Genomic DNA, 16,358 nt, shown 5'->3' with positions numbered 1-16,358 from the left:
TACCTAAGTCTTAATGAAAAGCATTCTTTATACCCTAGAAGAAAAGGGCTAAAAGGGACCTCAATGAATCCACTAGATTCAGGAAACGTCAACCACATCCCAACTATTTCTCTCTAGTCTCACTGTTCTAACCAGTCCTTAAAGATTTACTAGTACAGAAATTCAGAAGGATTTGAACCTAGATCTCACAATAATGCTTTTACCACAAGGCTATAACGAAGTCCACATGGGAAGACAATTCTGTCCATTATACATTAACCAACAAAAAGAAAACTGCAATCTCCCTGCCTACAGCAAGTGTCTCAATTCTTTAGTTAGATAATTTGTATATCTAGACATTCGCATTTAATAAATTAAAAAGATTCATGGTTGGATTTAAGGGATGAAAATTTTTGACTTCAAAACTCAACTCTTTTCATAATTATAAACCATTTCCCCAGTAACTATGCATTTTCAGTTCTGCATTAAGGCTATGATCTGCAAGAAAAAAAAAGCCTAAGTATTTCCAAAGAATGTAATGAGTCTTAGGTATACTTATTTTTCCTCTATCATGTAATCTGAACAAGTGGAGATCAACAAGCAGCCTGTCTTTAACACACCTTCAGTAAGATATTCTGCCACTGATTTGGTTGGTAAGAAAATGATTGTACAGTAGTACCGTCTGTACTGCCGTATTTTAACTGAAGGAAGAAAAATTAACCACAATCAAAATACAAAACAGGCCAGGGATTTCCATATTCAATACAGAACATAGACAATATCAGGTCTGTATATTAGTTTGCTGGTTCATTTACTGTCGTGGCTAACATTTCATTTCTAACTCAGATTTCTCTCCACCACAAACTATACTTATTTTTCCCAAATGTTAGGGGAACACTAATGTACTTAAAAGGTATCTGAAAGAGTGTCGCATAAGTCCTAATGCATCAGAGAATGACAAGAAAAATAGTGCTGACAACTATAGTTTTATACATGGCATTTCCCAGAAAAACAACACAGCGTAACAATAACAAGCAGTATGGATTTCTGCCTAATTGGGACAGTAATTCTGATGAAATGGGATGCCTGTATGTGATTAAATGATACTGACACTCGACTTCAGGACCTGGTGACTATCGGAAATTAGTATTCTTTTTTTTCTTCTCTTTGATGTTCTTTCCTAACATTGGTTCAGCAAAGCAAAATTAGTTAAGGATCCTTTCAGCATGTTATTTAAGCTATATCCATAACTTAAAAGTGAGTATATTCAAGATGTAGATTTTTCTGTTTAAGAAGTCAGCATCATTATACTTAATTCCCAATGTTACAAATCAAAAATACCTCTGCTATTCTTTATAATACTATTCTTTAACCCCCAACACTGGGTAACATAAAGCAATTCACCAGTAGCTCAGTAGTATACAGTACACTGTATGAAATAATATCAAATTGTCAGGTGCTAATACCACCGTAGCATGATCCATAATGATCTTACTTGTCACGCTGCACTCCTCTCCAAGGCCTGGCCCAGCTCCATGCTGCTCCACAGGGTCCTGCCATGCCTCCCGCCTTCCTGTTCCTCAAAAGATGGGCAGCATTTCTATTCCATTAGCAGAAAGAGGGAGATACTGCAGATGCATTATAAAAAATTTCCCCTTGTCTAGTCCAGGAGCAATCCTTAGCATTATTGAGATAATTTTCCTGGCAATAGTATTGTTAAACATTAAAATAATATCATCCCTCTGGGGTGCCAAAACAAATCACAGTAGGGTTAATAAAAATAATTTACAATGTTTGAATCTCATCTGTGGGTGACAAATCGCTCAATGAAAAAGAAAAGTAAGCACAGATTTTCACGCCTTCTTTTTATGATCACCTCAAGGTGCTAGGAAAAGTGATCTTTTCTCACGTTAAATAAGAAAATTGACAGAAATGGTGATGGACAATTTTGCTTAGTACAACAGAATTGAATCTCTGTGCTTAGAATATAGCTTAGATTACTCCCATACCCAAGATAGTTCTTTACCGTTTAAGCTCATTTACAGTTTAAGCTCAGATGTCACTACACTATTTGGTACTACACTGCTTTCTCTGAAATTAGGATTAATTGCCATGAAATGTTTTTGCAGCTTAAAAATCATTGTTTTTCTTTTTAAAAAGATTTTATTCGCACATTTTCATAAAACATCTTTTGTTGACATTCTGCAAATAATGCTGTCCAATAAGGTGCCGATTTTTTCTTCCTGTGGAAGAAGTTTGTATATCTGCAGAAAAAGTAAGAAAAACAAAGGCTGTATAAGGAAGAAAAAATACTGCATTAATTTTAAAAATATACTCATTAAAACAAAAAGACCCCTCCCCATTTTTTTTACATTAGAAAGGTATGTCTTGTCTTGTAGGTCAGATTAAGGACTGGGAATGAGGCAAATTTTGAAACTGCACAGCCAAGGGAAAGCCAATGAACTTTTAGAGAACAGTACTTTTAGCTCCACATGTTATATGCTGTGATTTATCCAATTTTGCTCATTATCTCTCCCATCATTACTTTGACTGACATAATCAAGATGGTTTAAGCTAGCACAATTTTACCACATGGTACCCGTATACTTCAAGATATTTTCCTAGCCTGAAAATGTGGACATGCCCCAACACAGTTCCTAGCAGCTAATCAAGAAATTATTTTTATCTTAGCTGCCCACGTTGGGACTACTTATGTACTTAAGATACACAACTGTGTAGGATAAAGTTTATTTTTAATTAAATAGATATTTACTTGGAAAAACAAGAAACAGAAGTGATAGAACAGTGGGGAGAAATCTAGAATTCACTTCTGTGTTCTAAATTCCTGATGATGACTTTTGATGACTCAAAATTTGGCACGTTAGAGGGTGACTACTAGAAATTTTTTCCCTAGAGTAAAAACAGAACAAGAAACAAAAAACCAAGTTTCACTTGTTACAAATCATGTTTCCAGTCATGTTAAAGAAACATAAACTCTAAATGAGTTGTGTTGAGATTTAAGCAGACAATCAAATAAAATACCCCTTTCCTCAATCACATTTGGGTTTTTTTGGTTACATACCTTTTTAACTTTTGCAATGTCTGTAAGTTGGGGGAGTTCATCTAGAGAAACCTGCTGGCCTTCTACTTGAGATGCTACATCTTCCAGATTAACGGGTTTTTCTCTGTCTATAACCAGAACAATGAGTACCGCTGTGTCACTGTCTGAAATACCAAATTTTTTCAATGCATCTGAAATCTAAGGAAAGATGAAAAAAAACAAAATTTAACTAGTCATTTTTCTTACTACGTACAAGCAACATTTTCAGTTACTGGGTCAAATAAACCTAAAGTATAAACAGAAAAGTTCTACATCAATAAAATTCTGATGAACTATAAGAGGTAATTTACTTCTTACACTAACTTCTATTAGTAGTTTGGAGGTTTTATCCCACTTGGATCAAAACAGTTTCTAAGAAATTTTAGGTTTTAGTTTCCTCCTAGCAAGACTATATCATCTTAAATCACCAGAAAACTAAAATAACTACTGTGTGACTACAAACACTGCATTAGTTATATGAAGTCTTTTCCTATATCTGAGACTTTGTTTTTGCTGGGTTTTTTTGTTTGTTTTTAAACACAGTAACAGTAAAAAAAAAAAAAAAAAAAAAAAAAAAAAAAAAGAAACGTAAACCAAACCTATATACAGAAATGGTACAGCCTAACATCTACCAGACAGTTCTTAATTTTCCTAGTGTAACTGCTGCCAAGCATGTTCATGGCTAAAGTTTACAATCAAATTGATCCATTGATACAGAAATTTGAGGGTAAAAAGATCATAAATAAATAAAGGTTACAAATATTTAGAGAAGAATATCTGAAAAAAATATCTCTGTCTCTTTAATTGCATGTCTATTTCTCTTCATAAATCTAAGTGCAGTAAATGCTCATTTTCAAAGAAAATTTCTCAGAGAGATATTCCCAAATTCTAACTTTAACTAAGGAGGTTCTTTTATAATCTCATACAAGAGGCTTCTTCACATAACGAAACAGAGCAAAATTGTAGCGTTAAGTATTCTGAACTGCCATTTGTGAGAGCACATCTATGACCACTGATTTTTACAAGGAACCAAGGGAAATAAACCTCTGTAAGCTAATACTACATTTTATGAAAGTCTTGTTATCAGCACATTCTGGACATGAATTTACACTAGCTATTACAGAATTTTAGCTTGAGGAATGACTTAAGAAGTTGAAACTCTGCAGTTTCCTTGAGTCTCACAAATCCATTACTTATCTGACTTCCTAGATATTTTGGAAATATCAAATAAATGGGAGTCTGAGTAAGTGTTAAAATTCTAATTAAGCTTGCATGTGACACATTCGTATGTTACCACAACAAATATAAGCTAGATTCCTTATATAAAATGTTCCACAGGCTAAGAAATAAGCTAAGGCTCACCTTTATGGTCTGCTATTTTTAACAGAGCAAATGGACTATTTTGCAATGAGGGATAGTGGCAAGGAAAATCAGAATCATATATGATCATTTATCTACAGTATGCTCTAGACAGCTAAACATCTGCCATATTTCTTCAAGATGTATGTCACCAGAGAATGTTATTTTTGAATCTCCATTTAGTCTTCTAATTCTTCCAAGACTCACTGGCCTCAAATAAATATTAGTTATGGTGTCAGTCTTCTTTCCAAAGAAGCTGCCACATTTGCTTAATTACTGGCAAAAATGAGAATGGTATGCAAGCGATTTCCCTACAGCTTATATAGATTAATTTTTCATTGGTGTTCTAAAAACATCTACTGCATGCTTTTTGTAGTGCTCTAAAACTGTACATTAAAAGAGAAATAAAAAAATCTTATTTTACATCTTTTATATAGTTGTCAGATGTTGACAGCTGTTTGTATGAGTGTTACGCATAATTTCTGAAGTATTAATAAAATCCTAATTTATTTCAATATATTTTAATGTCAGAATAAGAATATTCCTATTCAATGTTGCTACTAAGACTAATTTCACACAGTAACTAATGTTCACAGCAATGCTGTCAAATCAATAGCTTTTTTTGTTTGTTATACCACCAGTTGTGAGAGGATATGGACATAGCCTAACATTTTTATCTTTTTAAAAGAAAAGACTAAAAGATTTTAAAAATAAAATATTACAAGTTTTTACACTTAGAAACAAACAAACAAAAAAAACCCTAAAACCAAACAACCTAGAACTGGTCAAGGAGGATTACTCAGAAACTGTCAAAGATGAGAAAGTAGAGCAGAATCTCTGTACATGAATTCTGTCTGCATGATGGTAGGACTGTGGAAATATGACTACTCTGGTTACTTCAGAGAAGCTTCCAGTACATCAGAGAACGATGCCCTAAGGCAGGCAAATTGTTCAGGGAAAGTCTGTATTTAGTTTGGCTGCATGGATCTTAGCAAGCTTCTCTGGCAGAAACAGTAATTATTCTGTAAAACTTACATTATTGTTTGGTGAAAGATTGAAAATAATTTCTGTGTAGAGTGTTCTGGTCTTCATTTTACCAATCTTGTGCAGATGAACTGCCTTGTTGGCTGCCACAAGAATCTGAAAAGGGTCTACAATCTGTAACACACGACAGAAGAAAATGAACAGAAATTTAACATAATATTTTGAACATTGACAAAATCCTTGACCACTCAACTTTGTCAGCCCAAGTCTGCCGTTACTGTCAGCAACAGACTATCCAGCAACTCATTTCAGCAATTCTTGCTTTTCCAAAATCAATACTTACTGAATGAGATAATGCTTGATATAAAAATAAAGATTGCACTCACAATTAGGTTATTGGAATCTTTTGAAAGAAGTATCACATCAATAAATGTCAGTAAACTGCCAACTAGATTTTCTTTTCTTCCTTAACAAACAATGGCTTTGCTGATTTGAGAAAAAAAATATCAGGAACTAGTTATGGGTTTATATTAGAACAAAGGCCCCTAACATTATTTTTTTAACAGAGCATTACAGACATTAAATGATTAGTGATACATTACAGCATCATTAAATGTTTAGTGATACATCTTACAGATTTAAGTAGATTTAAAAAGCTCCACAGAGCAGGAATGTCAGGAGAATCAAGGAGGAGACTGACCTTTTTGGCCAATTTTGCCCAGACTCTACGTCTACCTTATCTACGCTTGTGTAACATCATCATTAGATCGAGAGAGTTGCATTTACACAGGGAAAGCTAAGCATATATAGTAGCTTACATGATGGGGATTACAAACACAGGTCATTTTTCTTCATTTCTTAGGGAAAAGGAACCCACGCGGCCTCCAGCACCGCAGTGCAGTATAACCACGACAACGTGGGCATTTCCTTACCATTGCAGGGTTTATTAACGCCCCACCAATGGAGCCTTCCATCGCCTTTTTTCGGAGAGCAGCAGCGTTTTTTACATCACTGAACAGGAGGAGAGTCACGCTGCGGTCAGGAAACAGCTCCAGCTGGTGTGTTAAATGCGGCATCCTGTCACCAAGGGGCAAATCCGCCCGGAGCAACGAGCGGCCCCGCGGTGTTCGCGGGAGCAGCGGCCGCACACGACCGCGCACGTTCCGCCTCGGGCAGAGCAGGCGTTCAGCAACGTCTGACCGCTCACAGGCTCGCGGGGGGGGGGGTGTTTCCAACGCTTTTTAGAGGTAAGTAATGCAGTTTAAGAAGCGGTAAGTTGAACGAGGAGACGTTCAAGCAGCCGCCCCCGCAGCGCCCGCGGCCTTGCTGCCGCCTTCCCGCCCGACCCCGAAGGAGGAGGAGGCCGCCGTCGTCGCCGCCGCCGCCCGCCCGCCTCCTCCGCGGCGCGGCCCCTCCCCGGAAGGGCGGCCTCTCCCCGCGGCGGCGGCGGCATGGAGCGCGCCGCGGCCTACGGCTTCTCGGCCGCCATGAGCGGCGCCTTCCTGCTCTCGTGCCTGCTCTTCGCGGCGCTCAACCGCCGCCAGCGCGCGCCCTACATGGACGAGGCCTTCCACGTCCCGCAGGCGCAGGCCTACTGCGAGGGCCGCTTCCAGCAGGTAAGTGCGGGCCCTCCCCGGGCCCTCCCCGGCCGTGTCCCGGCCCCCCGCGGCGGCGCTGCCCCCTGTCCCTGGGTCCCCCCACGCCTCGGGCCCGGCCCGGCGTTTCGGCGCGGGGCGGCCCCGTGTAGCGATGGGCAGAGAGGACGCCCGAAAGAAGGGCGAGGGTTTCGAAACAGCGCGTCGCCCCCCTGCGTCCCCCAGGCGCTTTCTGCGTGGCGGCGGCTCCTTAACCCGGCCCCGCTCTCTCCTTTGAAGTGGGATCCCATGATCACCACCCTGCCTGGCCTGTACCTGGTCTCGGTGGGAATAGCGAAGCCTGCGGCGTGGCTCTTCGGCTGGACCGGCAGCATCGCGTGCTCCACCGGGATGCTCAGGTTTATTAACCTCCTTTTCAGCGCTGGAAACTTCTATTTGCTCTACTTGCTTTTGTCCAAGATGCATCCAAAAAATAAGGTACAGTCTCAGTAAAGTAATTTTCAGCACTAGTACAAACAGTGCTGATGACTCTGCGGATGCTTGTTTTATTAAATACTTGAACTGTCTTCAGTTTTACATGGCTGCAACTATTGCTACTGGTTTGAGCCAAGGAAGGGTGCTTCTTTTCTCTAAAAACAATCTTTTTCTCCCTAAGGGTGTGATCCTCTAAAAACTTGGTCTTGTGCATAACTATAAATAGTTTGATTGAAATAAAACATAAAGTTATTATCTGTGTGGACCTTTTACCAGAAGGATTGAGAACTGTTCTAGTTGGAGTTGATTAGAATTCAACATAAAACTTCACCCACTGATTCCTGAACAAAGCCCCGTGAGCTGTTTTTGAGCTAAAATATATTCCTTAGATAGATACCAGATTTAACATTTAGAATTATAGGATATTTCAGGTTGGAAGGGATCTCAGGAGGTCTCTGATCCAATCTCCTGCTCAAAACAGGGTCACCTAAGGTCAGACCAGGCAGCTTATCTGGCTTTATCTAGTTGTGTTGAAAACCTCCCCAGATGGCAAGTGACTGCACAGCCTTTCCAGGTAGCCTGTTGCACTGCTTGACTGGCCTTTCACTTCCATGGTGAAAAGGTTTTTCCTTTTATCCAGTTTGAAGTGCTCATTTCAATTTATACCTGTTGTCTCTTGTCAGCCCACCATGCAATGCTGCGAAGAGCCTGGCTCCCTCTTCCTGTTAACCTCCTCATAGGTATTGACAGGCTGCTCTTTGGTCCCCCTGGAACCATCCCTTCTCCAGGCTGAACAAGCTCATCTCTCTCAGCCTCTCCTCACAGAGCTGGTGCTGTAGTCCTTGACCATTCTGGTGGCCTTCCACCCTCACTCCAGTTAATCAAAGTCCTTTCTTTAATTATTGTTAATACTGAGAATGCTCAGAACTGGACACGATATTCTAGATGTGGTCTGAGAAATGCTAACAAAGCAGAAGAATCGCTTTGATCAACTGGCCAGAGTTCTGTTAATGTAGCCCATGAGGCTGTTGCCTCTTCTGCTTCCAGGACACACTGATGCCTTGCGTTCAGCTTGCTGTCTGCCCAAACTCTCAGGTCATTTTCCGCAGAGCTGCTCCCAAGCCACTCTGTCACCAGTCTGAACCATTGCAGGGGTTCTTCCTTCCCAGGTGCAGGACCTTGCATTTTTCCTGTTGAATATCATAAGGTTTCTGTTTCCCCATTTCTCCAGCCTGTCTAGGTCCTTCTGGATGGCAGCTCTGCTCTTGAGTATATTGCCTCATCCCTCTGGTTTGGTGGCATCTGCAAGCTTGATGAAAGTGTGCTTTGTTGCTGCCTGCAGGTATAAAGACGTTAAACAGGACAGATTGCAGTAGAGACCCCTGCGGTACTCTACTTGTTACCAAACTTCAGGTAGAATATGACCCATTAACTGAGAGCCCAACCGTCCAATCAGTTTTTACCTGTCTATTTATCCATCCAAGTGATGGATCACCCAACACTGTAGTAGGTAAATTGTTCCAGTTGTTAATGGCCTGTTTAATATCTTTCACCTTGGTTTGCTATCTTTAGTTTCACCTTTAAACTTTAAGAATATTTTTGCTATTCACTGATAATTTAAAGATTCTGTTGTTATAAAGAAAATGTTTTCATATGAAGATTATAGAAGACTCTTCATGTTTAAGCATATGATAAGACCATACAGAACTGGGTCAAAATTAACAGATTGTTTCCTCCTTTGGAACACTTTTAATGTTATATTTGGAAGTGGAAATAAAAATGAAAGAAAACTTAAGTTTTTTTGACTATATTGTAAGCATTACAAAATGTACTTTTGTTGTTGCCACTTCCTTGAGTTTTGAGCATTTTCTATATTGTTGTTTTCAGTATGGTGGTGACTGGCTGTTTCATCCCACGCTACATCATTCAGAGCCATCATGCAGCAGTTTTTAATGTTGTGAATTACATTGCACCTTGTAGTGAGTGGGATAATTGGGAGGAGTTTTTAACTGTATGATCTTCTACCTTTGAAGTTTCTTTTATAACTCATGAATTATAATAAAAATAAACAACAAAAGCTGCACCAAAGACTAGAAGCTTGACTGGCCCCTCTGTGGGCTGGCTTCAAAAGAGGCAATAGTGCAAGCACAGAATGATGTGTTCTGCTATGTCAGAAACAAACATAATCTGATGATTAGATTGCAGGGGCATACAACATTGAAAACAAAATTTCCTTTTCTTTTGCTTGTTAGTGCAGCTCTTTTATCATAGGTATGAGAGCTATTATACTCCCACTTTAGCGGTGGGCATTAGTGCTACAAATATGTGAATGTCTGAAATACGGAAGAAGCTGGTGTGTTTTTTGGCCATATTTTTAACTTATCAACAATAATGCTTCTTGATTTCATTTGTCTCAGCATTGTATTGTCCTGTACTCTATATTAGCATAGCAGGAGGTTAACAAAAATGTAACGTGCATGCTAGTGCAGTAATGGAATCAAAGAGCATTAGAGCTGTTATATTGTGGTAATGGAATTCTGAAGAATGATACCCTTTATTTGGTTTTTGTTTTTTTATTGGATATTACTAACAATGTTTTTCTGCTTCTTCTCTAGGCTGTGTCTGGTTTCCAAAGAATTTTGTCTACATTAACTCTTGCAATATTTCCCACACTTTATTTTTTTACGTTCCTTTATTATACGGACCCAGGATCAGTATTTTTTACTCTCTTTTCATATTTAATGTGCCTTTATGGTAACCATAAAACTTCAGCTCTGCTTGGATTTTGTGGCTTCATGTTTCGTCAGACAAATATTGTATGGACAGTTTTTTGCGCAGGAAATGTTGTTGCAGAAAAGCTAAATGAAGCCTGGAAGACAGAGTTAGTGAAAAAGAAAGATGAAAAGATTTCTTCCATGAAAGGATCATTTTCAGATCTGGTCAGAATATTACAGTTTCTTACTGAATACCTCATCTCACCTCAAAACTTAATTACACTTATTGCTTTAACTTGGCCATACATCATATTAGTAATTGTGTTCTTTGCTTTTGTATTCATCAATGGTGGAATAGTTGTTGGTGACAGAAGTAGCCATGAAGCCTGTTTGCATTTTCCTCAGCTCTTCTATTTTCTGTCGTTTACTCTCTTTTTTTCCTTCCCCCATTTATTGACCCCTAGTAAAATCAGGAAATTCCTTCTGACCTTACGGAAGCACCCTGTGCAGTACAGCTTAGTTGCTGTCATCTCTTTGTTCCTGATCTGGAAATTTACCTATGTTCATAAGTATTTACTAGCAGATAACAGACATTATACATTCTATGTCTGGAGAAAAGTCTTCCAAAGACATGAACTTGTAAAATACATGTTAGTTCCAGTCTATATATTTACTGGATGGAGTTTTGCTGATACCTTGAAATCAAAATCAATATTCTGGATTTTAGTGTATTTTTTTTGTTTATTTGCTGTTACAGTTCCTCAAAAGTTACTAGAATTTCGTTACTTTATTTTGCCATATTTAATATATAGACTCAATATTCCATTTCCATCTCTCTGTAAACAACTTCTTGAGCTGGCTTTTTATATTTTTGTGAATGTAACAACCTTTTATCTTTTTCTAAACAAAACATTCCAGTGGCCAAATAGTGAAGAAGTACAGAGGTTTATGTGGTGATCTTTTTTCTTCTTTTTTCTTTCTTTCTTTTTCTTTTTTGGAACCTTTACACCCCTAGGAAAACCCAGTTCTGTTTCAGGACTATAAAACACTGGAATAAAGTAGTGTGCATTACATTATGTATTTTTTTCCCCCATGGGTATCAGGGAAAGAAAGAAAGAAAGAAAGAAAGAAATTGGTTGCTTATATTCTTGGAACTGAATGAGAGATCTGATATGTGAAGATACTTGATTTGTTGAATTTGTGAGGTCCTGGATTAAATTCAGAACTAGGGAAATCTTGGAAAACCTTTTTGTAATTAATGTGAAATGAGGGAGATGTTTACAACCGCATTTCATGATAATAATATATTCTATAACATACTTTTGAAGGTATGGCAGTTTGTAAGTATGTTTTGGGAGTTTGCTTTAAAATAAAGTATATAAGTGTTTAACCTTTTCATTACCTCTGAGTGCAAATTTACTCCTCAGCACTGGCCATTTTCATTTGTATCTGCTAAAGGTCAAGGTATGAAACCCTACTGAAGTGCAATGTTTTCAAAAACACCTACATCCTAATGAATTTTCATGAGTTGTTGGTCATTAAATGCTTACGTTAGTTTTGCAAACAGAATGTACACTCTTAAATCATTAGGACAGTTTGAAAATTTTATTTCAAACTGATATTTAGAAAATAGAGTGAAGACTGTGCATATTCCTTCTTTTGGGGGAATAAACATTATTGTACAACAAAAGAAAAATTGCAGTTGATATTGTGACCTATTAGAAGGGGAGTAATTTATGTGTGCCAGGCTGAAACATGTCATTACATGGTGAATTGCAGTATAATGAAAACCCTTTTAAATAATAAGGCTTTTATGTGCTGAGGTTCTGTGTTCACAGGTTGGTATTGAAGCAGAATGTAAATGCACTCCAAAATTTAACTGAGTATTTCTAAGATCTTTGACATGTAATCTTGAAAAAAATACTAATGGCATTACATATTTTTTCTTCTAAATATTTTTCGTATATATGTATAGCTACTGGAACTAAGCAGTATATATTTCTTTTTACAAAGGTAAAAATACAGTGTATATGATTTTTTAAAACATCTGGTGCATTATTTTCAAGAGGAAAGAATGGTTACCTTCAGTAAATGACTTTAATTAGACTTGAAAATATTTGATCACTTCTAGTTAACTGTTAAGCAGTTTTATAAGTATAGCTGAATTATGTGTATATGGCAGGGAGGAATCCAAATCCTCGTGAACTGTGTGGTGTCTCAAAATTGTTTCTTCTTCCATAATGGAAATATTGTAGTCAAATCTATGCAAATGTGTTATGTTATTGTCATTCCTGTCGTTCTGAAATGGAATTGTTTTTCAGAAGGTTACTGCCATGGAGTTACCTACCCGCAGCGGTACTGTTGTGTTTTCTTTACAGGAGGCAGATCTATGTCCTCTAGCTCAGCACAGCACCCTTCCCTGTGCTAACACTAGGAGGTGTGTGATTGACTCAGGTTCTCCTGTCCGCTGTCTGTACAACCATGTTTTCTGTGATTTTTAGTAGGACCGAATTTGTAGGGTAATCTTGCATGCCTTCTGCTTCCAACTTTTATTTTCATGTACTGTTCAGGTAAAACAAAAACAAGATGAATATGCACATGCATGTTTTGAGTACAATATTATATGTGCACTCAAATTTTTGTATTGCGCAAATTGGAATGGCAACGTGAGTCAGAACCCTTACCTGAATCTGGAATCCTGAATTGTTTCCTAGATTTTTTATTTTTTTCCTGAATTTGTAGGGGAACAAGTGTTCCTGTAACAAGATGTGAAAATTCCTGTGCTTATGAAGTCCATTGGCATTTTGTTTTGTCCAGGATGTCTCTCGATACTGGTATCTGAGTGCCTTAGCTTATCTGTATTGTTAAGAAAATGGCAATGTTTGTGCATGGTCATTATTCTTTAACTGAGATAGCAACCAAGTAAAAAGAACTGATTTTAAATGCAATTTTACAGTTCTCTTATAAAGAAAAGTGACTGAAAGACAGAACTCCCCCAAAATTTAGAGCAGGAAACCTTTCCAAAGAGCATCATATCACAAGATAGCAGAAAAAGTAAGTGTGGAGAGATGTCTGTGAAATTTTTTAAAATAAGATAATTCCCATGCTAAAATATTCTGCCAGCTAATAATCAATGTAGTGATTTATTTTGATTGAACAGTACTGCTGAAAGTATTTTACTAATTTAAAAACAGAGTTGAAATATGTTTTCACTAAGGAAGAAAGTCAGTTATTAACACATGAAAAGAGAGTTATTTTTCATGTAAAGCTATATTTTTACTTTTGCCGATGAACCAGAGGGACTTTTTGGTAATATTCAATGTTACCCCAAATAAAGGAGTTAAAAAAAAAAAAAAAAAAAAGAAAGGGGGGGGAAGAGAGAGATGGAACGTAATTTAGCCTGATTCTGTTTCAGTCATGAAAATGGTTGTAATTATGTCATAATTAGACATAAAGAAAGGTCTCCAAATGTCATCAATCTGTTATAAGAATTTGGCAAATATCGGTAGAGGTAACATTGCTTAAATCTAGATATGAGATTTAGTTAAAAAGACTTCATGGTTTTGGAGAGTCTCTCTTTTGGAAAACTAGTCTTACTATTTTGCTCCTGGAATATTTCCACTCTAGTTGTTTGTAGTAGCAAACTTATTAACTATTTCTCTTGAAGATGTGCAAAAGCTGCTACATTTATTCTGGTTTATGTTGTCAAAGGTCTTTTCTAGTTTCAGTAGAATGCTGATCACTTACTTTAGTTTAACTCCTCAGCTAGTGTAATTTGACAGTGAAATTAGTTACAGTAGCATTAGAAATATTTTAAAATTTATTAATCAATTATCCATTTAGAAAAAGTCACACTGATTTGTTGAAATATAACATCCAAATGAAACCCAAAATAGTAGAGCTAACATTTTTGTAATCATTGTTTAAAAAGCCTGATTTAGTTTTTCTTTAACAGAAAATAGAAGGTGATCGTCTATAAGCTGTAAAGTATGTTATCTGTTATTTGTGAGTGTTCTGTATTTTTTTATTCCTCTTAAGTTTTTTGACAACACTTTTAACATAGATGTTCAAAATGAGCATGAATTTTACATCATTAGTGATATGTGCATGGTGAAATCCTCCTTATCTGTGACTTTGCTTATGAGTAGATGGACTTTTTTTTTTTTTTTTTTTTTTAATAACAGAAAGATTATTTCTGTGAGAAACATTTCAGGAAAAAGTCTTCTGTAGTCTCTGAGCATGGCTAATTTTGTTCTAGTAAGGCAGATTTTAGCTTTTTCACAAGGTGGCAGTCTTATGCTGTCTTGTTTAGATGGGGAACTGCTAAATGTAATGCTATTTGAAATGATATCACCAGGTGTTTTAGTCAGAGTATATTCTGAGATTTAGAAAATTTCAAGTTCTGTCATGAGTGATTGTATGTTTTGGTAACTGCTTCAGCTAAAATATCCTGGTATTTAATTTTAAAATTTTATTCCTTTAGGTTTTAAAAGGAGCATGAGTTTTGCTTATCTTTTGAAATGTTTTATATTTCAAGTAAAATTGTTATTTGTGTTATTTGTGGAATTTGCATGTTTGGTGTAGAGAACAAATGAAACTTGAAAACCTGCCCTTGAAATAATGTCATTATTTTCAACAGTGTAGTTAGTTACCTAGAAAGTTAAACAGATTTCTTTCTCGTTTAATTATTAATTTGCACACCATTCTTAATTTGTTCACATATTAATTCTATTCATAGCTGTATAAAAAGGAAGAAGGTATTTGGAGGACAAATAAGGAAATAAAGCAAAGTAATTTAAACTTTCGAGATTGACGCAGATAATGATTTTCTAAAACGTCCCCTTTTTTACTTGATTGATGCACATACAGAATAGGAATGCTCAGATGTCTGTGAGCCTTATAGTAGTTGACTCTTCATTTTAAACATGTCATCTTGTTTTTATGTGATGAAAATGTGTAAAGGCGGAGAGTCCGTGGAAATAAATGCTTCCAATTGTCTCAAATTCTTTTTATGTATTAGCAGTATTAGTTTATTTTTTCCTTGAAAAGCTTTACTTTCCTTGCTTATTAGTGTTAGTGTTTGCTTTTTATTCAGTGCATTTGTACATCAGCTGAGACATCAATAGCTCTCATAAACAAGTATCTTTCTTAAAAGCAAGCTGCAGATGGATCCAGAAAATTGGTTTGTTTCTAGCTCATGTTACAAAAGAAAAAAAAAAACTCTCCATGAGGCAGAAATGCTCATCTACCCAGAAGCATGTAGCTAAAATGCTCCTAATTTGTGAATTTTTGTCACTGGGCTTTATACTTAATCAGAACATACTGAGGGCTTAATGTTTTTCCCTTAGCTATGGAATACTTGGGACGTCAGGAGCAGAAAGCAAAAGGAAAAATATCTTTGCAGGAAATGGCTGTCATAGCCGGTATGCATAATGCTGCCAGGAGCAGAAGTGAACAGGGTGCTTTCTGAGGTTTGGGGGCACTGCTGTATTTAGCAATGCACTATAGTGATACAGAAGACTTGTCATGTACAAGTGAAAATGTTTTCTCCACCTGAAAGGAAGATTTTATTTATTTATTTATTTATTTATTTATTAACTAAAGTCTTTTTACTTGATCACTGTGAGAATTTTCTTGCTTGAAGCTTAGCAACTATCTGGTTTATCAAAAGGTGTTTCTTGTATTTAGTTGTGTCTCTATAAATACAATCTTTGTTCTTACTGTTTTCAAGTGATGTTGGGAGCTTATTTGAATTGCAACTGTATGTCATTTGTGAGAAGGAATTGCTTTTGTTTCCAGATTTTCTTGCCAAGGTACTCTTACGTTTTTTATAAAGTAAAAATAGTCATATTAAAAAAAAATGCATGCTTTTAAAATGGTGTCTTCCAATGTGTTTTATTTCCTGTTTTTAAATAGATGTAAATTAATACAGCTTGCATTTGTCTGAAATTGTTATGAACTCGTATTAGCCCTGTACATCTTTTCAAAGATGTAATTGCAAAAGTTTGTGTCCTTAGCTCTGTCCAGAGCTGCTCTAGTGAGATTAGATTTCCATGTGTTCATGTCAGCCCTCTAAAAGTATTGTCATAGAAATAATCTTGTGAATATACAATCCAAAAAAAAATGGTTGTGGTGATTATCACTGACAGAGCT

The 16,358-nt window shown here is 36.7% G+C and overlaps 2 protein-coding genes across 5 annotated transcripts; one reads left to right on the top strand and one right to left on the bottom strand.

The window, feature by feature from the left end:
• Positions 1-436: 436 nt before the first annotated feature.
• TPRKB (TP53RK binding protein) lies at positions 437-6,816 on the bottom strand. Of its 2 annotated transcripts, XM_062582587.1 has the most exons (5): positions 6,355-6,816; positions 5,474-5,596; positions 3,062-3,238; positions 2,153-2,243; positions 437-1,579 (listed from the first exon to the last, which is right to left on the bottom strand). In XM_062582587.1, the coding sequence occupies exons 1-4, from the start codon at positions 6,496-6,498 to the stop codon at positions 2,157-2,159; spliced, it is 531 nt and encodes a 176-aa protein (XP_062438571.1). In that variant the 5' UTR covers positions 6,499-6,816; the 3' UTR covers positions 437-1,579; positions 2,153-2,156. The 2 variants fall into 2 exon arrangements, with proteins under 2 accessions (XP_062438571.1, XP_062438567.1); XM_062582583.1 differs by having other exon boundaries at positions 437-2,243.
• Positions 6,817-6,856: 40 nt separating this feature from the next.
• On the top strand, positions 6,857-11,599 carry ALG10 (ALG10 alpha-1,2-glucosyltransferase). 3 transcript variants are annotated; one of them, XM_062582552.1, is made up of 3 exons: positions 6,857-7,038; positions 7,297-7,494; positions 10,107-11,599. In XM_062582552.1, exons 1-3 carry the CDS (start codon positions 6,874-6,876, stop codon positions 11,160-11,162), a joined length of 1,419 nt encoding a protein of 472 aa, XP_062438536.1. In that variant the 5' UTR covers positions 6,857-6,873; the 3' UTR covers positions 11,163-11,599. The 3 variants fall into 3 exon arrangements, with proteins under 3 accessions (XP_062438536.1, XP_062438555.1, XP_062438545.1); XM_062582571.1 differs by lacking the exon at positions 10,107-11,599 and having other exon boundaries at positions 7,297-9,049; XM_062582561.1 differs by lacking the exons at positions 6,857-7,038; positions 7,297-7,494 and adding an exon at positions 7,505-8,833.
• Positions 11,600-16,358: the final 4,759 nt, after the last annotated feature.

The sequence above is a fragment of the Rhea pennata genome, chromosome 1 (genome assembly GCF_028389875.1).
Source record: "Rhea pennata isolate bPtePen1 chromosome 1, bPtePen1.pri, whole genome shotgun sequence".
Taxonomy (NCBI): Eukaryota; Metazoa; Chordata; class Aves; order Rheiformes; family Rheidae; genus Rhea; species Rhea pennata.
Note: the sequence above shows the minus strand (reverse complement) of the source record. Positions and strands in the feature narration are given on the sequence as shown.